Genomic DNA, 23,266 nt, shown 5'->3' on the forward strand with positions numbered 1-23,266 from the left:
AAAGAACTTCTTAATAAGAAGAACCAGGTAGGAGTCCTTACACTACCTGAGGTAGTTAGTTTATTTTGCCAGCCTGGCCGATAAACACACGTGGGATTAATTGAAGGGCAGAGAGATAAATGGCTTGGCGAGCCTCGCCTTTCTTGTCTCTCACTCTTTGGTCATTGGACCAATGTGCGGCTGCCTTGCTTGTTCTGTGCCTCAATTTGCAAGCTACACTACCTGTGGGACACATAACCTGTGGACTGTGTCACTGTAAATTGAGGTTCCTTCAAGACCTGCTTCGCCACACCATTGGAATTTACATCTCTTGAGCTGGGGACTGACTGTTGGTGACCTGGCTGACTGTTGGTGCCCTGCCTTGCTGTTTGCTGCCTGTGCCGGGATAGCCTGGATCTCTCTACAGAGGACTACCTGGTGGCCCTCAAGACTTGAAGGACTGCCAGCGGCTCACAACTCTCTCACATTTGTACTGCTTTATCATTTAACTGTTCATTTCTTGTATTATATATCTGTCTACCTGCATATAATTTAACTGCTCCTTTCTTGTGATATATATATATATATACATATATATAATTATTAGCAATCTGGTATTGTCTCTCTAGAGAACCCTGATTAAAACACTACCTGACCTAAAAACCTACTTCATAGCCATAGTAGCATAGTAGCTAAAACAGTCTGGTAATGGTACATCGATAGTGACACAGACCAAGGGAGCAGAACAGAAACCTCAGAAGTAAATTCATCCACTTAGAGGCAACTGAATGGTGTTGAATAAATTTGGATATCCATATGTAGAAGAATGAAACAGGACCCACATCTCTCCATGTACACAAAAATGAACTCAAGATGGATTAAAGACCTCAATTTAAACCCCAGAGTTATCAGGTTCATCAATAAGAAAGTTGAAACAAACTTGAGGGTTGCCAAGTACAATAAAGGAAGCACACAGTGGAAGACGAAATAGATGACTGGGACCTACTACAAATAAAAACAAATCACTATGCACACCAAAAGAGCAAAACAAGCATCTACATATTGATAAAATTTTTTTTTACTAATAACACAACAGACAAGGGTCTAATTACCAAAATTTACAGAACTACAACACATAACAAATGAACCAATTAAAAAGTGGGCAAAAGACATGAATAGACTGTTCACAAAAAATGACAAATGGCTAACAAACACATGAAAAATGCTCATGCTCACTAGCCATCTTAGACGCATAAATTAAAACTACAATGGGGTACCATTTTACACCCACAATGATAGTTCAATTAAAAAAAATAGAAAATAACAAGTTCTGGAGAGGATGTGGAGAAACTGGAACTACCTAGAATGGTGCTACCTAGAACAGCTGAGAATGGAAATCCATACAATCCAAAAACTGGTGCACTGAGATAGCTATGTGAACAGGTGCATTGTCATGGTGGCAAAGCCAGTCTCCCATCTGCCACAAATCAGACCTTTTTGTCGCACACTGTTACACTATCTTTTCAGAACCTCTAAATAGAAAGCTTGATTAACAGTATGACCTGGTGGAACAAACTCCAAATGCACTATTCCCCCTCACACACACAAATAAAACCAAATGAGCATCATCTTGACCTTTGATTGCACTTGACAAGCATTTTGGGGGCAAAGTGATGATGGTGTTACCCAGTGCCTTGATTGATGTTTGCTATTGGGAGTCATAAGAATAGCACCATGTCTCATCACCAGTAATGACCTTGGAAAAAATGTCTTAGTCACTTAGAGCTGTTCTTTCAAAGCACGGAATATTTCCACTCAATGTGTTCTTTTGCTGGTCAGTCAGAACCCGAGGCACAAATTTCACAGCGACCCTTCTCATTTCCAAATCATCTGTTAAAATTCACTGAACCCAACTCTAAGATAGTCCAGATAATGCCCCCATCTCTTCAATGATGCTGTCAGTCTTTGAGGACAAGTGCACAAATTTTGTTGACATTTTTGTTAGTTCAGGAAGTTGGTGGATGTCCAGAACGACGTTTGTCATCAACTGACATTTCACCTGTTTTGAAATGAGGAAACCACTCAAACACTTGAGTTTTTCTCATAGTGCTGACCTCGTAAGCTGTACTCAACATCACAACAGTTTCTGCAGCATTTTTCCCAGTCAGGAAACAAAATTTCACAGTCGCATGCTGTTCTCTTAAATTAGCCACCACAAAAAAGAAGGTTCAATGGAAATGGCTTTTCTAAAAAAATTCACTGTGACCAGAGAGAACCTTCCCAGGTGATGCCACTAGGTAGTAACTCAGAGAGAGTTGCTTGATTCTCACCTAGCGGGAAACAAGAGTACAACAAAAGCTCCACTCCATGCCCAGTGGAACTTTTTTCCATTTTGTTTTTGAAGGGGGTTACCCCGCGTATGTACACTGGAATACTATGCATCCCTAAAAACAGTAATGAAAGCATGAAATACCTGGAAACCATTGTTTTGAGTGAAGTTAATCAATCACAAAAGGACAACTATTGTTTGAGTCCACTACTATAAACACCAAGATGTAGGCAAGCTTCTGTTCTTGAGTCACATAAACTTCTAATTCATCTCTCAAACACAGAGATACCATACATCACCCCCTATCCTCCAGCCCCTAGACACAGCCTTAGAGGTACATCTTAAAAATAACTTCAACAGTGACCTCACCTCCACTGGAGTCATTCCTTCAGGAAGGGGAAAAAGGAAGACCATTCAATTGCTGCTTTCAAGAAGTCCAACACCCCTCATAGGCCACACCAGAAAGACTAGATGTGGAAACACCACTAAATGAACTGGGCTTTAGCTCAAACTCAAACTTGGACTTAGGACTGAAACTCCCCTGTGTGAGAAGAAATAGATGACTGCCACCAAATGACTGTGGAAGTGCAGGTTTTTGACTTTGATTCAGATCCCTGGCTTTAAGGGTACTCAGTGAAAAGAGGCCCAGCATCACCATCTATTTATTAATGCCTTTCTTGCTGTACTATGGCATGCACTAATCTGATAGACATGACTCTGTCCTTATGTATGACTATTATTGGAAATTTTGCACTATCATCAACTCCCATTGTCAATGTCAATAGTACTCACTCATTTAAAAGTTTAATCTACAGAACAGCAATTCATGGAATGCAGTTCAGAGCAGGTCTTTACTTACATAACTTCCTTTTTGCAACAGTGAGTTCAATTTTAGACCATTGGATAAATTAGGGACATTATCGATAGAATTGCCTTATACTCCAGTGGATTGATTGATTGTCTGTCATATAATGTTGCCTTACACCCCAATGGACTGATTGATTGTCTATCATATAATCATAGTGAAGCCTCCACAGTGAATCAGGGTGTTTATAAACCATACACATGTGAATGGATTTGGAGCTTACACTTGCTCCTAGACCCAATCTAATAATTGGCTGGTCTTATGACATAGCCCTGCTCAATGCTCACCCTCATGAAGAGGTAACTGAATAAATAGGTGCTACTGTAGTGGGTTTAAATAAATGACAGCCACTGTAATGTCTTGATAATTTAGAAGATTCTTTATTTGATTATAACTGGATTGCTCAAATCTAAAAGTGATTCTTTGATTGTAGTCCCAAATAGACATTCCAGTCCATCTTTAAAGGCAAAAAACTCATTAACATTTGTCTCGGATTTAAGCAAGCGTGGACAGAAGCAGAAATCAAAATTAATGTTACTATTCTTTAGAGTTAGTAAGCATTACAGGGACAAGGGAACAACAGGTGATCTAAAATAGATGGCAAGGAGGGCATAGGATGACTGGTAGGGCTTGATCAAGGGCAATGTAACCAAGAGGAATTACTGAAACCCATATGAAGGCCGAACATGATAGTGGGACAAGAAGAAAGTAAAAGGAAATAGAGGAAAGAACTAGGAGGCAAAGGGCATTTATAGAGGTTTAAATACAGGCATGTACATATGTAAATATATTTATATATGATGATAGGGAAATAGATCTATGTACATATATTTATAGGTTTAGTATCAAGGTAGCAGAAGGACATTGGATCTCTACTCAAGTACTCCCTCAAGACAAGAACACTTTGTTCTAATAACCTGGCATTCCATGATGCTCACCTTCCCAACACGATTGCTGAAGACAAAATGGGTACATAAGCAAATGTGGTGAAGAAAGCTGATGGTGCCAGGCTATCAAAAGATATAGTGTCTAGGGTCTTAAAGGCTTGAAAATCAACAAGCAGCCATTTCCAAAGCCCACATGGAGGAAGCACACCAGCCTGTGTGATGTGATCATGAGATGTCGATGAAATCAGGTATCAGGCATCAAAGATCCAGAACCAAAAAAATTCTATCAATGTGAATGAGGGGGAGGACGGAGTGGAGACCCAAAACCCATCTGTAGACAATTGGACATCCCTTACAGAAGGGTCACAAGGAACACACAAGCCAGTCAAGGTGTAGTATAGCACTGATAAAACATACAACTTTCCTCTAGTTCTTTAATGCTTCCTCCACCCCTGCTCTCCGCCAACATCATGACCCCAATTTTACCTTACAAATCCAGTTAGATCAGAGCATGTACACTGCTACAGATAAGAGCTTGAAACAAAGGGAATTCTGGATAGATAAATCCCTCAGGACCAATAATGAGAGTAGCAATACTAGGAGGGGAAGGGGAAGGTGGGGGGAGACAGGGGGATCCAATTACAATGATAGACATATAATCTCCTCCCAGGGGGATGGACAACAGAAAAGTGGGTGAAGGGAGATATCGGTCAGTGTAAGACATGAAAACATTAAGAGTTGTATGAGCCCCCAATAAAATGATTTTTAAAATAATAAAATAAATAAATGAAAAGAAAACTGTTCTAGTTTTTATTACTCCCTGATTTTATCTTTGGTTTATTTTGATATTGTTATTGGTATTTTTGGTATATTTTCCAGTATATGAAGTCCTGGATAGGTGAAGTCATATAGGACAGTAATTGGATTAGTGGATTATTGAGGGCATGGGGGTACAGAGAGATTGGAAGGAAATGGAAGCCAGTAATACAAGAGGAAAGAACATTTCTGGAACTGGTTGTACAACTTGTTTTAATATAACTTAACTATGGAAGCATATGATATGTGAACCATGTCAGTAAAACTATATATTAAAAAAGGAATTAAAATTGTTGAAATTTGCAAGAATTCAAACTGCACAACTCTCCTGGTTAATTTATTTCTGAATCAGCCAGTCAAAATAAGCGCAAGAAATAAACATAAGGTACTAGTAGCTTCCTTCTGTGTAGTCTGACACTTTTAAACTACAGCTCAGTAGTTGTGCTCAGTACAATTTCTGTAGGGAAATCTACTGCAGTGCTAGCTCAAGCTAACTTAGGTCCTTCTTTCATAAATAGGAAAATTATTAGTGTTCTGGGCCCTCCTCTGTGATGTGGTTAGGTACATCGAGTTGGTTCTAACTTATAGAGACCCTGTGCACAACAGAATGCAACACTGACCAGTCCTGCGCCATCCTCAAGTTCCTGTGCTTGGGCCCATTGCTGTAGCTACTGTGACAATACTGTGACAATACACCTTGTCGAGGCCCTTCCTCTTTTAGCAAACATGGTGTCCTTCTCCAGGGACTGGTCTCCTGACAACATGTCCAATGTATGTGAGGTGAAGCCTTAACATCCTTGACTCTAACGAGCATTCTGGCCATACTCCTTCCTAAATTAGGTTTGTCCTGTTGGCAGTTCCTGGTGCTTTCATAATTCTTTGCCAGCACCATCATTCAAAAGCACCCATTCTTCTTCAATATTCCGTATTCAACGTCCAACTTTCGCATGCATACGAGGCAACTGAAAATACCATGGCTTAAGCTAGGCACACCGTAGTCCTTGAAGTAACCTCCTATCATTTCAACATTCTAAAGAAGACCTATGCAGCTTTACCAAGACTATTGTGTCTTTTGGTCTCTTGACTGATGCTTCCACGAGCACTGTTGATCTAAGCAAATGAAAGCCTTGACTACTTCAACCTTTTCTCTATTTAACATGATGTTACCTGTTGGTCCTGTTGAGAGGATTTTGGTCTTGTTTACATCGAGTTGTAATCTATATAGAAGACCGGAGTTGTAATCTATATTGAAGACTCAAACCCGTGATCTTTATCTGTGGGAAACTGAGAATTGGGAAGAGAATGTATGCTGACAAATTCTCTACGCTCATATTTAAGGAGTCTGAGACTATGGTGGAAGGATACCTCCACGTTCGTTAGTTGGAGATGAGTCCTGGTCAGATTCTCCTAACTAAAGTTATTCCCCACAAAGTCCCCCTGTAATAATGCATATTTTAAGATGCTACTTGCAAGCTCATGTTTGCTACTATATGCTTGAAGGTTATCTGCTTAGAGATCAACTGTTTGAAAGTTCATCTTCCTGAAAGTTGTCTGCCTTCTGCCATCAAAAGCAACCAGCCCATCCCACCCTGCGTACAGTCCACTTCCTTCTGATTAGGGTCATATGTTGCTCCCCTGGAGAAGAGCCTAGAGACACTTACGGTCAAACCAGCTCAGAGATGACCAAGATTAAGGTGAAATCTTAATTCTAGAATCCATCCACCACCTAGTATCTCCCCTTCCTATTACATGTATGCCTCTAGTACATCCCTTTCCTGCTATGTATGTGCTTACTGGGGATTGCTAGCCAAAGACTATGTAAGTGTGTCAGAGAACACATTAGCTCTCTCTTGATCCTGCAATCAGAAGACGTGAGCCCTTGCATGCTTTGTCTGATGGTTCTTTAATTTATCCTTCAATTACACAATCACCCCTTAAGATCTATTTGGGCGTGAGGCTGGTCACCCACAATCATCAGCAAGTGCACTTTCAGCAAGTAAGGTTGTGTCATCTACATCTGTTAATAAACCTTCCTCCAATCCTAATACCCCATTCTTTTTCATATAATCTAGTCTAATGATTTGCTCATCAAGCAGATTGAATAAGAATGGTGAGAGGATACAACCCTAACACATGTTCCTGATTTTAAACCATTCGATATTTCCTAATTCTGTTCACAATATTCCCTATTTTGTTTGCATAACATTCTCTTGAACCATGTATAAATTCTACATCAGCACAATCGAATGTTCTGGAACTTCCATTCTTCTTGAGGTTATCCATAGCTTATGAACCACACAGTTGAATGCCTTGGCATAGTCAATAAAACACAAGTAACCAGCTTTCTGATATTCTCTGCGTTCTGCCATGCTCCATTTGACATCAGCAATGGTATCCTTTATTCTATGTTCTCTTCAGAATCCGGCCCTCTGGTATCCCACTGTCAACTCCTCCTCACTTTCAGCAAAGTTGTGTCATCTGCATGCCAGAGGTTAATAAGCTTTCTTCCAATACTGATGCCACACTTCTCTTCATATAACCCAGTTTCTCTGATGATTTGCTCACCACATAGACTGAATAAGTACGGTGAGAGAATGCAACCCTGATGCACACCTTTCCTGAGTTTAAACCATGATGTATTCCCTTGTTTCTATTCCTACAACTGCCTCTTGACCCATGTACAAGCTCTGAATGAGCACAGTAAAGTGTTTTAGAATCCCCATTCTTCTCTATCTAGTTTATTATCATCCTCAGAGTTGAATGCTTCTGCATAGTCAATGAAACACAAGTACATATCTTTCTAGTAGTCGCTGCTTTCAGCCAAGATCCATCTGACATCAGCATTGATGTCCCTTTTACACAGCCTCTTCTGAGTCTCACCTGAACTACTGGTAGTCAGTGTACTGCTGGAACCATTGTTGGGTGATCTGAAGCAAAAACTTACTTGCATGTGATATGCATGTCATTCTATAGTTTGAGCAGTCTGTTGAGTCACCTTCTTTTTGAATGAGCACAAATACAGATCTCATCCAAGTGGCTGTCTTTCAGATTTCCTGTCATGAACAAGTGAGTGCTTCCAATGCTTCTTCAGCTTTCTGAAACATTTCAATAGGCATTTTACTAATTCCTGGGGCCTTGTTTTTGGCTACTGCATTCAATGCAGTTTGACCTTCTTCCTTCCGAACTGATGGTTGTTGCTCATATGCTACTTTCTGAAATGGTGAACTGCTGACTAGTTTTTTTTGGTACAGTGACTGTATTCTTTCCATCTTCTCTCAATGCTTCCTGTATCATTCAATATTTTGCCTACTGAATCAAAATTTCAGTTTGGGACTTGAATTTTTTCTTGAGTTCTTTCAATTTCAATGGGCTGAGCTTGTTCTTCCCTTTTGGTTTTCCTAATTTTAGGTACTTGCACATTTCATTATAAGTGCCTTTGTCTTCTTGAGCTGCCCTTTGGGTTTCCCCAATATTTTGCTCATAGAATCTTTCAATAGTACAACTCAAGGCTTGGATTTTTTCGAGTTTTCAGTTTAAGATGTGCTGAGTGTGGTCTTCCTTTTTGGCTTTCTAACTCTAGGGCTGTGTATTTCATTATATTTGACTTTTTTTTTTCTGGAGTTGTCCTTTGAAATCTTCTATTCAGCCTTAAAAATTGCTATTAATTGGGATTTAATACATATCATTCCATAGTTCAGTCATGTCAAGTAGAATTGTACAATTGCTAGCACAATCACATTTCCATACAGTCTTTTTCTACATGGAGTCCTTAACATCATCTCCCTTTTACGCTACCACCACCACTGTACCCTCCCCACAAACCCTTATTCTACTTGCTAGCCATATAAGTTAGTCAATTCTGGGGTTCATATACTGAAAAATGGAAAAGCATATAAAACAACTTCAAGAGGGTAACCTCCAAAGACATAAAACCTCTGATATATACCCTAATATGAACAAACAAAAACCAAACCAAACCAAACAATACAAGCTGAAAATACAGGAACATTTGGAAACCAGATCAGGTCCAGACTGCATCATAGTGGGGGATCTACTGATAAAGTTTTAATTGTTCAAATCAGATCTTATATCTTTCATCTTCTATACTCATCTCTTCCAAGCACTGTTTAGTGACCCCTTTCCTCCCATCCCTCAGTTTTAGGGAAGGGGAGTTCCCCAGAGGCTTATTTCCTATGTAGTTCCACAGATGAATCTTGGGCTCCCACTGCCATCCAGCATCTTCTGCACATCAGATTCTCAGAATTTACGCTCTGAAACTCGTCCCTCCTTCAACTTCAGATTATATGGATTACAATCCTGTGATTGATGATGGTGTGCTATTCCCATGTGGAATTAGTTGACATCCCATTTTGATGGCTGCTTATTTGGAGACAAACCTTTAAGACCCCAGACCTATTTTATCTGAAAGCCAGGCACCACCTAAATTCTTTGCCACAATTTGTGTTAGCACCTGTATCTTCAGTGTTCCCTTCCTGAGGGCGAGTACTGAGCAGGGTCATGATTTAGGAACTAATTGTTCTTAAGTTGGAGCTAGGATTTAGTGTGAGCCCAAAACCCCTATCTAGATCTATGCCTTTTTTCCCCCTTTTGTTACTTTGGAGTTAATACATATGCCATATCATTCCATAGTTCAATCATGTAAATAATTGTACAATTGCTTCCATAATCATTCTCCAAACATACTTTTCCTTCCTGGACTTCTTGATATCCTCTTGCTTTTATCTCCCCTCCCCCCTCTGTATTGCCTTCCCCTGCCAAACCCTTGTTCTATTTGCTGTCCCTATAGGCTCATCAATACTGGGTTTCATTTACTGAAAAACAAGTAACACAACTTCAAGAGGATGACCCCGAATGGCAAAAAACCTGAGATAGACCCTAATATGAACAAGCATAAACAAAATAGTGTACATCCCAGGATTGCCAGAATAACACATATCTTAATACAGCATAGAGGGTTTTGATGTAGCAAGGCCTTGTCTGCCAACAAACAGTACAGCATTCTTGGTACAGCTCTTTTGCTTCCTCAGACACCATATATTTTCTCCATGTAGTGGAGTTTCCTCATGGGGTCTCACCAATCTAGCCTTTGGATTACCCAAAGATACCGCATTACCCAAAGATCCAGGATTTAGTGTCCCAGGGTCCCACAGCACCTGGCCTGGATTCTGGGATACCCCTATATGTCCAAATTCAGTGTTACCCACCTGCTGCATACCCAAACACTCCCCACTTAGTGTCCCCCAAAGCATCCTCACTCCTCGCACCTGGAGGCCAGCCCACCCTTCCCTCCCACAAGACATGCACTTATGCTCTCCCAAATGTGACCATTCCCTCTCCTGCACTGCCCCTTCCATAAATAAGCCTCACCCCTCCGACAGGTCTGCCTCCCTCTCCAGGGACCTCACTACAGATCCACATGGCAACCACTTAGCAGACATCTTTCCCATTTGATCCCAGCTGACCTGAGGCACCCTCTGGCCAAGTCACCTACATTATACTTACCTAGAGCAGACGATGTAGGTTTCATTGGCACTGGTTAGGCTCTCTGCCCTGCCCCCTCAGCCAGAAGACTGGATGCCCTACAAGCCTGAAGTTGTACCTGTTCTGCTGCATGTCCCCACCACAGTAGCCTCATACAGCATTTGTCCTTATGGGCTTAATTTCACTCAGCATGTCTTCCAGATCCCTCCATGGCTTGAGGTGTTCCATAGTTTTATCACTGTTTTAAAGGGTTGTGTAGTATTCCATTGTGTGTATATTCCAGCATTTTAAAAATACACTCTTCTGATGGGAATTTAGGTTGTTTCCTGCTTCTTGCTATTATGAACTGCGCTGCAATGAACATGGGGGATGTTTAGTTCTTTTACTTCTTAATTTCTTCCATGTGCTTTGATGGGGAGTAAGTTTCAGGAGCTCTTCTGACATCCACTTTGATCTTTCTTTTCTTTCTTGTCTTTTTAATGACCTTTTGCTTTTTTCCTTGATTGTTGATGTCTTTGATGACCAGCTTACCAGGTTTTGTCATTAGTGGTCGATGAAGCATTTCTCTCCTTGGGATGTTCTTGAAATCCAAGTGAGATAGACTCTAGGTTGGATTTTTCTCTCTTGTGGACTTTTTTCTTTAGCTTTAACCTGAACTTACCTATGAATAACTGATGGTCTGTTACAGTCCCTGGCCTGCTTTTAGCTGCTGTTACTGAACTTCTCCATCATCTTTCTCCAGAAATTTAGTCCACTTGATTTCTGTGTCTTCCATCCTGTGAAATCCATGCGTACAGCTGCATTTTGTGCTGTTGAAAAAGCATTTGCTACGAACAAAATGTTCTCATAAACTTCTGTCCTGTGGTCTCCAGCTACTTTTCTATCATTAAGATGCTATCTTCCAACTACCATCCGTTCCTGCTTGGCAATTCCAGACTGAAGACGTTCGTAGAATTCTTTGATTTCTTCATCACTAGCTTTTCTGGTTGGTGCATAAATTTGAATAGTTGTATTGATTGGATTTCCTTGAAGGTGAGTAGATAGAATTCTATTAGACAGCCCTGTACGTCAAGGTAGACTTTGAAATGTCCTTGCAATGAATGCAACCCCATACCTCTTGATTGTGTCCTTTCCGGCATAGTCAATCTTAAGATTTTTTGATTCAAAGTGGTCAAATATCAGGCCATCTGAACTCACTGACACCCAGGATATAAATCCTTATGCATTTCATTTTTGAAGACTTCCAGTTTTCCTAGATTCGTACATTCCAAGTCCCGAGTAATTGATGTTTGCAGCAGTTTCTTATTTTGAGTTTGCCCTACCAGCAAATGAAGGCCTGGAAGGCTTTACTCCATTCAAGTCCCCATGGTTGGTTCTACTTTGAGAAGGCAGCCCCTCCTCAGTTGCTTTCGAACCTGTGGAGTCCTCCTCTGGCACTATCCCTGGCAATGTTCCGCTTCCATTCATTAAACCTTTAGCATCTGACAATGTTTCTCTACTATCCTTAGCAATTTCAGAGGCTCCCTCCAAAGTTGACAGTGGATTCCTTCTTCATTGTTCTTGGTCTGGAAGCTGGTTCACTTTGGGTGACCCTGCTGGCATTTGAAATACCAGTGACATAGCTTCCAGCATCACAGCATAACAAACTGACGGACAGGTGGTGGTCATTTGTGATAGTTATTCATATCTAACAAAGCAGCAAACGTGGCATATAGTATGAGGGGGCTTCAAAAAGTGTGTGGGAAAATGGAATTGAAAGAGAATACACTTTTCCACAACTATTTTGAAGCTTCTGCTTATAAATCAGCAAATGTTCAAATCAAATGAGAATTAAAGACATAGTTTTATCAGATACTTTATTTAGATTGTATGGGGCCTGCCCGTTGTCAGAGCTGACAGATGATATTGGGGATGTGCTCTGAATGTATGAGAAAGGAAGGCAATTTGAGCTGCTAACTTGTGATTCTATAAATTAATTGATAAATTCTACTGAATCTATATTCTAATACCCTACTGCTGATTTTTCTTCCTTTGTCTCTGTATAGTTAAGCTTGAACAAAGAATAAGAGACTGAAATGCAAAGAAATATAGAGGTAGAACTATAATAAAAATGCCTTCATTGAATCATCAAACGGAAACAAACCAAACAGAACCTTTCCGTACCTCTGTAGTATTTCTAGCTTTTCTAATTAGGAATCCCACCATGGGGCTATAGTGGACAAAATCCTTCATAAGGTACTAAAAAGAGGCATTTTACTATAAGAAAACATCTGTTGTTTTACGGAAAAAGTAATGAGTCGTATTTAACTTGTGCTGGATTTGCAAATATAAGGTGCACACACTCTTGGTAGACACTTCTTTTATTCACGAAATATAATTTTTCCTAATGCTGTAGCTTGAGAGGTGTGGGGAATGAGTCTCATCAGGCGCACTGTTCTTAAACACAGTGCTGGCAGAGCCCCCACTTCATAGCCTCTCTCAGAAAGCCAATACTCCATGACAGTTAACATCATTTCAGAGAAGGGTGTTTCCATTCAGTAAGCTACGATAACTCCACTGCACTAATTTCTTCAACCTGCAAGGTTGGGAGACAAATTTTTACATTCATATTTACTTTAACCATACTTTAGAAATTAGCTCTTCCACACTCGGATTTACAGTAAAAATAAAATAATTTCCTCTGAATACTATAGTAGAAAGTTCCCAATGTTTTAAAAACTATCTTCCATACAATGGAAAAAGGATAGTGCTCTTCTTTTCGGGTGACAGAAGACCCAGAAGGTGCATTGACATGTTGCTGGGAATACAGTGGAAGCACTTCTTTGCTACATAGACTTGGTAAGAGAGCAGAGTCACGTTCTTCCTGCTGGTTACAAGTCCAACTTTCTCTCCTCGCAAGTTCTTTCAAGATGCTTAAGGCTGGTCTGCTGTTGCCTGGGCCTTAGCTGCAACTACCAGCTCCACAAGAGCTGGAAAACTTTTTATGCTGCTTGTTTGCAGGCCCATCTTTTGTATCTGCAAAGTTCACGAGAGAATAAATTATATTATCACGATCTAAATTGAATGTGAAAAAGATACATATTAAAAAACAAAACAAAGCCACCATTTCCTGCCTCTAAATCAGAACAAATAGTTTCCTAAACATTAGAAGGATATATTTTCCAACAGAGAAAAAGATTTACTTATTGTAAAACACTAATATATATATTTCTGGTCAAAAACTTATTATTCTGAGTTGCCAGTAAATTAATTTATCTCAGTCTAACAAATTAAACATTTACCAGGAAAAAGCCTTTGTTGTGGTCCTAAAAAATGCTAGAAAAGAAAATTCAACTAAATGAACTAGTTTTAGACAATTTAAAACAAAAAGTATTATTCTGAGCTCTTCATTTCTTAGCATATCATTACGAACCATTCTTAGAATCTTACTGATCGAAAACACTGGCAGAGCACTATTGCGCATTAGTTTGGTAAGTAAGACATGGTACAGTATGTTTCTATTTTTGTTTAAAAGGAAAACACACACACACACACACAAGTGTTTGCTAAAGTTCTGTGGTCAGTTCTATGACAATGTGTGGAGGTGACTGACAGCGATGGCTAGAGCAGCCACACGCTAATTTACCTCCAGTGATTCACCTGGCACAGCAGAGCCTGGTCTTTTCTTCTCAATGTGTGGAGGTGACTGACAGCGATGGCTAGAGCAGCCACACGCTAATTTACCTCCAGTGATTCACCTGGCACAGCAGAGCCTGGTCTTTTCTTCTCAATGTGTGGAGGTGACTGACAGCGATGGCTAGAGCAGCCACACGCTAATTTACCTCCAGTGATTCACCTGGCACAGCAGAGCCTGGTCTTTTTCTTCTCCTTTCTTCCCTCCCTCCATCTCTCTTGCTTTTTCTTTTTATTATTGAGTTTCTATAACTACCTTTCTCCCTTGTAAAAAACTTTTAAGTTTCTCTAAGGAAATAAGAGAAAGCCGGCAACTCAGTTTTGCTAGATAGTTCTCTAAATTTACCTCAAAGCAGAAAAAAAAAAAAATCAGATTTTTAGCGAGGGTCCTGAGGTACATGATGAAATATTTCAGTCAGCTAGAAAACCAAGTATTTTATGGTGGAAATTTATAATTTAATTTCTTCCTCTCTGGAAAAAAAAACCAGTCCTTTCCTTGAGGATCTACTGCTCTATGGAAAAACCTGTCCAGTCTTTAGATAGTTTTACAAAACTACAAGGAAGTAACTTGAATGAAAATGCAAGTGCATGTTAGTGATATCCATTTATACACCAATACCATCCATGTATCATAGTTCTGAAATTTACTGATAGAGAGTCTACAAAATCTAGCCAGAGATGCAAAGAGGCTGTGTGCAGCACAGGAGAGGCACGATTTGTCTAGTTCTTTTATGACAAACCAACAAATATTTCAACAGACCTTGGCTTATCACTAATTCTGTCTCGGGGACCTTGTAGGCAGTAGACAACAGGACACCCACTCTTGTTCTTGTGAATCTCAGTTTATGAGGTTTCAGAAATTTTCTCACAATTCCTAGGCACGAATTCCTGACTTTCTAAGTATTTTGGAGCTCTGCCTCTTCTCTTAACGCTTGAGAAATCAACTCTCTAGACACCTTGACAGCACCCGGGCCCCTGTGAGCCATCAGGCCATGACCTAGCCCTCACACTTCACTGTCAGAGGTGCTAGAAGTGATGATGCTATTACCTGCGCTCCTAAGTGCTCAACATCTAAGGCCAACTGTAGCCTGATCTTGTCGTCATCGGTCATCCCGCCACTGGAGCCTACAGAGTTGGCAGGGGAGGTTTTCCGAGCTTGTTTCAATCTTTTCAGGCTCTCCTCCATTTTCTTCACAGAGTTCAGTACATCGGACACAGTTCCATAGTATCTAGAGAACAAAACACAGTTACTAGCGAAACACAGGTGTTTCATACAATATAAAATACAGAAACTGGATTTGTGGACAAAAAGATTTTAAAGACAAAAATGGGTTTCTGATAAAGCATTTAGCCACAGTGAATATTTAATGTTTCTTAAGATTGTGAGAACAGTTATGTTCTTGCAACATTCTAGTACCAAGTCACTCATAATGGAAGAGACAGGCACATAGGTTTTGCTTAAATTTCTAATCATCAACGCTAAAAGGAAACTAAATTGTCTAGTATATATTCAGGGTGAACATGCATAAATTCATTCTCTAGATAAAAGTAACAAGGTCATTTATAATAGTTCTAAGAATAGCTAATCTTATTTTAACTTAAAATAAAATGAGAGGCTTTCAAAATATACTTAAGAACCATTAAATTTCTAAATTATAATTTAGTTTTATTTCAAAACTGTTTACAAATCAATTTTGTTCTTGGGACACAGAGCTCATGAAATCATAAGTTGTTGCTATGTTCTAAATTAGCCCACAAATGGCTGTTTAACTCTAAATCACTGAAATAATAAAAGCTTATTAGGAAATTAATAATTAAATAAAATTAAAACTCAATTTTAAAAAACATCAATTGGGGAAATGTAGATTTAATTAGAAATGAATAGCCATCCAACCACAGTGATTCTGAAGACTTCCCTATACTTTTAAGGGTTTTAGACACTTGATTCTTTATCAGCTGTAATTACTTCAAAATGTACGTCTTCGTCTTCTCTGATCACAGGGTGTGCCGGGGGTCTAGCTCCCTGATTATCTAGCATGCTGACAGCTAGTGTTAGACAGGCAGAGCTGCGGGAGGAGGAAGGAGCATGCAAGGAAAAGGTGCGAGACCTGGATGTGAGTGGGCACGGTGTGAGCGCAATGAGAGGTGGCACGCACAGCGGGAGCGTGGGATGAACCTCCACTCAAGGAGGGCACAACTGTGGGGCAGTGTGTGACCTGGGAGATGAGGGACAGGTAAACAGACCAGCTTGGTTGCAGTTGCCAGCTATAAGATGGCCCAAAGAGCCTTGCATGTGGGGAAGAAAGCACCCCTCAGTCTGCAAAGCAAATAGGCATTCTGAGTCAGCCATTGAGAGCCTATCCTCCAACGTGTATCCAGTGACTTCATCTACACAAACCATGATAGTTTAGTACCCTCTGCCTTAGGGCCCTAAACTTAGACTCTTGTAAGAAAGTTTCATATGTTGCATTTTGAAGGTACTTACTTATGAGTGCTCTCAGAAAGTGCTCCTTCTAACCACTGTTGAATTATTTCTTGCGTAAGCTTATTCTTGTGCTCACTCTGAAGGTGATAAAATGGTTTCAAAGCACTGTCCACATAGGAGGAAGCTTTAGTTGGAACCTCCTGAAATAATGTTGGCAGTGGTTAAATATGCACAGGAAAAAGGGAAAAGAACAACAGTTAACGCAATCTCAAGTTCAAAAGGATACTAGTAACATACCAGTTTTGAGAAGTGTACAGACTCTGTCTCCTGCCTTAAGAAAGTTAACAAATGATACCACCGAAAGATACCTAGAGAAGAGGAGAGAGTCTAGAAGACCACGCAAGTGAGGACAACGTTTGGAATCAGACTGGATTCAAGTGCTCACACAACCATTTACAGTATAGCTATATACTGATGTCCATACAAATCACCCAAGTGTCTCACTAAGTTCAAGTTCTATTTCAGTAGGTGGGGCCTTGAGCTCTGCACTTCCACCAGGTAGTGGTCCTGCTGGTCAATGGCTACATTCCAGAAGCAAGGCTCTAGGATCTGGTTTGTGCATCTGTAAGTAAGGTAGGGGTGGAGAACCCATTAAGTGAGGGTTTCACCACATCAAGTTTCTATGGGTTTTTGTTCACTAGTAAGCCCACCTAAGCCTAAAGGTGTTCCATCCTTGTCAGGGAGAGTCAATTTGAAAAGAGACTTTGAGTCTGTAGGAAGGTGCTTTTGGGTTGAGAGAGAGGTAGATGCCAGCCATACCTAGAAACAGAGCCTTGGATGTGTAGAAAAGAAAAAAAATGAAATTGTTCACTTACAGATTAGTAAGTAAGCACAAGCAAGCCCGTGCTTACTTTGCTTATTAGGTACTGCAACACTAAGGATGCTGGTACCCGTGTCATAAGACGTGAATGTATGTGAAGTGTTTTAGCATGGTGTCTGACTCAATTCAAGCACTTAAAAATGTATTATCATATCCTATTAAATAGAAAGGAAAACTTGGTTATTACTAAAAGAAAAATAATGTATTCTTAAATAAAAAATAGGTGTCTCTCCCCAGCTTCCAAATGGGAGCTACAAATGAGACCGGAAAGAGCAAATTATTTAACAAGGCAGACATAATAATTCTGCCGCATGACCAGGTCTTTAAATGAAAAGAAGACAGTAAGAAAAGAGGTTGGCTATAATCTTAGTTTGCCACTGAAGGATGAATGATTGCATTCAAGTGGTTGATTAGATGGGAAGACTACTGCAAGCAGTAGACAAGGTTCTGACAGGAGCAAATAAACAAAAAGGCTAGCCCCAAAGAAGATATGCTTATTATCCCAAAGTGCACAATGTCTTAAGAGATTTCTACCGTTCCCGAGAGGCAATTTGAGTCAGAAATAATAATGGAGTTTTATTTCAAAACCATTTTCTTCATTGTTTTAATGTGGTAAACATTAGCCACTTTGTTTTCACATGTATGATTCAATGATACTGGTTTTGTTCCATCATGTTGTGAAACAATCCCTACTTTATCCTTCTCAATTGCTCTACCACCATTATCAGAAATGCACTGCTCCCTGAGCTAAGCTTCCTTCTCCTCCCTCCATCCTGGAAGCTCCTCATCAACTGGTTTCTGAGAATATCTTTTAAAATAATAAATAGTTTAAATTTAACTTATATAACTGAGAAAAAACCTTGGGAGGCTGAAATTTATATGAGCTCTAACACGGATGAAATGAGAGAAGCATGAAGATTAGAGCTCACTAAGGTAAATTTAAAACTGGCAAAAACAGACTCCCCAAGCCACAGTTCACTATGTGAGAACATGACTGTGAACACCTGCATGGGCCCAAATGTCTTCATACGCGGCTCTTCAAATTTCATTTAAAAAGACGGACAGACATTAAAATGCAGGCACTTCCAGTGATAATAGGCAAGTAGCAAAGTAAATGTAAATTTTGAAAACATAAGGCATGAACTCAAAAAGTACTGGACTTTAAAAATATTTTATTAAAACATTTTCTTTTGCAAAAGGTTTTAAGGCCAAGAGAATCCAGAATATGTCCACAGTACTCAAGTTCAACTACCTAAGTTATGTTTGTCCAAAGGTTATGTCTGATCATCTAACTGTCGAGATGGAGCCATTCATTTCTCTGTAAAAATATACAATTTCTTTGAACAGATAGATTAGGTCTAGCTCAGGTTATTCCTGGGAACCCATTTCTGTTTCTACCCCAACAAGCCTCTCCTTCTTCTGTTTTGTCGTGGCCTTAATGTAATGTGTAGTTCTTTACCTCAAAAAAAAAATATATATATATATGTATATATATATATATTCCCCCCTTTCCGCTAGCAACTGGCACTTGTACTTACTTTATTGGTTCTTCTATAAAGCCTTGGAACTTCTAGGGCACTTTTCAGGTAACTAAAACAAGATTCACTGAGCTCTTGGATAATCTTGTTACTTAAGGAAGGCAGACAGGCTGACAGAGAAAGCTGGGAGTCCTCAAGGGCTGCTGTTGAGATAAACAGATTTTATTTAGTCTCTTCAAGTAGAGATGTAAATTCTACCTTAAACACTGCCAGTACTTTAGAGAGCATGCTACAATCAATCAATCAATCAACCAAATTGTTAGAATTAAACTTGAGGTCTCATTTAAGGAAGTTATAATCACAGAATATAGATGTAGCCAGAGATTTACAACTAATGAGCACGTCAATTTACCGTATATACTCGAGTATAAGCCAACCCGAATATCAGTCATGGCATCTAATTTTACCACAGAAACTGCATTAAAAAGGTGCTGGAAAAAAAACTCGGCTTATACTCGAGTATATACAGTAAATAGCTCCCACAGTCTCTGGAAAAAAAAAGTGTTATCCAAAGAACTGTTGAGTCTAAGGATTCCATTTTACCTGAGATAGAAGAAAAATTTTTAAAGCCAACCATTTCAAGCTTTGGTTTGATTGTTTCCAAGAGTTCTGGAAGCTGAAATAAATAAATGTTTTACATATTTAGTTGCCTTTTATAAATCAAAGCGGCAATTCTATTTGCAGCTATAAATTTGAAAACTTTTTAACAAATGGTAAAGTGAAGATGGAACTTTCAATAATTTTCTTTAGAGAATAGCAATAGTCTTGATTTTTACCACTGTTCTAAAATGATTCAAGAATATGGCAAACAGAAGGTTTAATGGCTATCAAAAGGCACAGAGAATAAGGAAAAACATTTTTTATTTGGTACATCTTCATAATACCCCCCCGCCCCCCGAGCAATCAAAGCCACATACTCGTTCAAAGTATACAATTATAATTGTTTAAATGTTTACACTGGAGGCAGAAGAATATATCAGAGGATTTGAAAGCAAATTTAACCCATAAATTTGTTAAAATAAAAAAATGGATGTGTATGTTAGAAAAAGGCAGAAATTTTTAATATTTTAACAATTTCAAAGTATAGCTGATGATTGGATGGTAACATGTGCCAGGAGTTGCTGAGTCAGCATTGCCTCAATGGCAGAACTAAAACTCAGCCTACTAACGAGCATGCTTACAAAGAATACGCTAAAGGAAAAAACCCCCAAATAAAAACCCCACCAGATCATGACTTACCTCTGAGTCACATTTAAAACAAAACAGAACAAAAAAATAGCTCACTGCTATCAAGTCAATTCCAAGTCATAGTGATCCTACAGAAAAGGGTACAACTGCCTTACGGTGTTCTAAAATTGTAAATCTTTTCCCAATAGAGTCGTTAGTGAATCTGAACTGCTGAATTTGCAGTTAACAATGCAACCTACTACACCAGAAGAGCTCCTCTGAGCAGGTTCTATCACTACTACAAAGGAAGCCAAGGCTACTGTTTAGTGAAATACCAGGACACACACACATGCAAAAAAGTAGAGAATTTTTAGATATCTTATGTGGAGACCGTCTGCTGTGGAGAGAAAGAAATGCCTAGAAGGGGCGATGAAGAAGATGTCTTCTCTTGCGGTTACCCTTAGGCCCTGTAAAACTAACCCCAATCATGCCCAAATCTTTTGTGCACAAAAGACATGACGGTGAACCTTTGGTGTAGACAATAAGCCTTCTCCTTGCGTACCTGCTCCTGAAGCTTGTTGAGGTCTGCAACCACAGACACCAGCTGAGTACTGGAAATGGAAACTGCAGGCTTTGTTTCACAAGGACCACTTCCTTGATCGTCATTAGTTCCCTGGGTAGCGATGGAAGGGTCTTTGCTACCAATAACCAAAGATTTTTTAGCATCTCTGGTACTCGTATTAGAGATGGGCCTGAGTAAAAGCTGAGAAAAGACTCCAATCATTAAAGAATACAAAATATTTCTTTACAAACAGGTATGAAGGACTATGAAAGAAATCAAAACAAATTACAACCCCATGCACATTTATCCTACTGTAACTCAAGTCCCATTTCTGGTGATTAAATACTAACAGGTAAATAATAACTAAGTAAATTCCAAAACCCAAGGAAAGCGAATTTCTGGTATATCACAGGTTTAAAAATATTAACCATATTAGGTAAATAATTGCTAAGTTTAATCAATACATTTATAATTTGAATTAGCAAAGGTTAAAAAAAAACCCTCTAAATCTCATTTTGCTTCAAATCAAACAGTAAAACCCACAGAAGCTGTTAAAGAGGAAAATTGCTAGAGAAGGAAAACGAAAATACTTCTCACTAGAAAGAGCAATAGAAAAGAGGCAACACTGCACTGTCAAAGGTGGAAAACCTGAGAGACCGGAAAAATAAGGCAGCCCTGGTTCTCACACATTTCATTGTACAAACAATAAAGTCTTCCTTGCATAACATGGCATAGGGGGGAAAACAAAGAACAGTACATAGCATCAATAAAAGAATGCAAAATAAAACATATTATATTTGAGCCAAAGTAATTCATGAGAGAGAATACAAAAAATTGTTGGCTAGCAAGAATAAAAGACGTAGCAGGCACAGGACTGAATGAAAAATCTCTCTATCCCACTCTGTCCCAGGGATTACAGAGTGGTCTTCAGCAACTGCTTCAATGACCAGGATAGTCTTTGAAGACCATTCTTAGCAGCACGATGGCAAAGGAGGGAGGACAGATAGTAAATGCCACTGCGCCCTACAGCCTGCTAGGCCCTCAGTCACCAGCCAGCCATTACCTCCTTGACAAAGATGGAGTACCGGGCTAAGATCTGAAGTGTGAGCTTCCACAGACGGTGCACTAGCAATGGTAAAAACATCTCATCTGACCAACACTTTCTAAGGCTGTTCCATGTTCTGTCAGAAGCCAAAAGGCAATACGAACTTCCAGCTAGAGGGGAAAAAAGACATTGAAGGAACTTCAACCAAGTTAAGTCAAAGAAGTCCAAAATCTAGTATTTTCGATGTCCATTTCAGAGTCGAGAGTTTAGAAAGCAGCATTCTTAAGTGGAGGTAATATGGATGACCAAATGCCACAGCTCATTGTGTACTAAATGTAATCACTTACATGTATCACCTCCCAAACGTCTGGATGACAATTAAACCATTAGACCATTCGGAAATAACTTGGGTGCAAGAGTGCAAACAGGTATTTCATACCAAATAAACAACTACACAGTGGAGTGGCAGTGGCTTATAAAGACTTAAACTTTAGTTTTAAACTTGACCTATGTCATTTGTATAGTTCACTCTTTTTTCACCACGACATACTTATTATTTATATAAAAGAAACAAAAATGCCCAGTTTGGGCAAAGAAACTGACTCTGAAGCTAAAATAGTGCAGTGAAGATGTGATAGCTGTCTCAGTTGCACAAGAGAGAGCAGAAACTTAAGTCAAGGAACCTAGTGACTGGATGTAGCTCTTACTATAGTCACACATCAGGGACGAATACGAGGGGGTGGCCCCCCAAAAACATGGAATTTTTTCCCCCAGCTATGTATTTATATATTTTTTAAGCAAACAAACAAAAAAACAACTCTATCACCTTCAAAGTACTCTCCATTACACTTAATACATTTGTCTAATCTGCAATTCCATTCTGGAAACATTTTTCAAACTCATCTGTTTAGATGGCTAACAACACCTTCCTTTTTTTTCCCTTCACCTCTTGTATGTTGCAAATTGCTGTCCTTTCATGCCCCTCTTCATTAGTAGAAACAAAAAGGAGTTATAGGGCGCAAGGTCAGGTGAATCAGGTGTGGGAAAGAGAGGCATGCTGTTTTTTGCCAAAAATTGGTGCACTGAGATGGCTGCACGAGTAGGTACATTGTCGTGGTGGCAAAACTAGCCCCCCATCTGCACAAATCAGGCCTTTTTTGTTGCACACTGTTACACTATCTTTTCAGAACCTCTACATAGAAAGCTTGATTAACAATCTGACCTGGTGTAACGAATTCCAAATGCACCACGAGTCACCATTTGCGCCCGTTTGGAAAGCTGATGGACATCCAGAACAAGGTTTGTCATCAACTGACATTTCACCTTTTTTTAAATGAGAAAGGCACTCATACTCTGAGTTTTTCCCACAGCACTGTCCTTGTAAGCTGTGTTCAAAATCACAAGTTTCTGCCGCATTTTCCCCAAGCAGGAAACCAAATCTCACAGCCTCATGCTCTTCTCTTAAATTAGCCATCACAAAAACGAGGTTCGAGTGAAACTGCTTTTATGAAAAAATTCACTGTGACCAGAGAGAACCTTTTGTGGTGATGCCACTGGGTGCACTAACTCCAAGCAAGTTGCTGGAGGCTTCCCTAGCAG

General features: G+C 39.5%; 1 protein-coding gene across 1 annotated transcript in view; it reads right to left on the reverse strand.

Moving 5' to 3' along the window:
• Positions 1 to 12,214: 12,214 nt before the first annotated feature.
• Positions 12,215 to 23,266, reverse strand: part of COG2 (component of oligomeric golgi complex 2) — a 74,807-nt gene continuing 63,755 nt past the window's right edge. The window contains exons 12-18 of the mRNA XM_075531952.1: positions 21,686 to 21,837; positions 20,623 to 20,823; positions 19,437 to 19,509; positions 18,894 to 19,036; positions 16,536 to 16,675; positions 15,099 to 15,279; positions 12,215 to 13,393 (exon numbers count right to left, since the gene is read on the reverse strand). Coding sequence (XP_075388067.1) covers positions 13,292 to 13,393; positions 15,099 to 15,279; positions 16,536 to 16,675; positions 18,894 to 19,036; positions 19,437 to 19,509; positions 20,623 to 20,823; positions 21,686 to 21,837 — 992 coding nt within the window. The 3' untranslated portion in view covers positions 12,215 to 13,291. The remainder of the gene's footprint in view (positions 13,394 to 15,098; positions 15,280 to 16,535; positions 16,676 to 18,893; positions 19,037 to 19,436; positions 19,510 to 20,622; positions 20,824 to 21,685; positions 21,838 to 23,266) is intronic.

The sequence above is a fragment of the Tenrec ecaudatus genome, chromosome 1, assembly GCF_050624435.1.
Source record: "Tenrec ecaudatus isolate mTenEca1 chromosome 1, mTenEca1.hap1, whole genome shotgun sequence".
In the NCBI taxonomy this organism is placed as follows: Eukaryota; Metazoa; Chordata; class Mammalia; order Afrosoricida; family Tenrecidae; genus Tenrec; species Tenrec ecaudatus.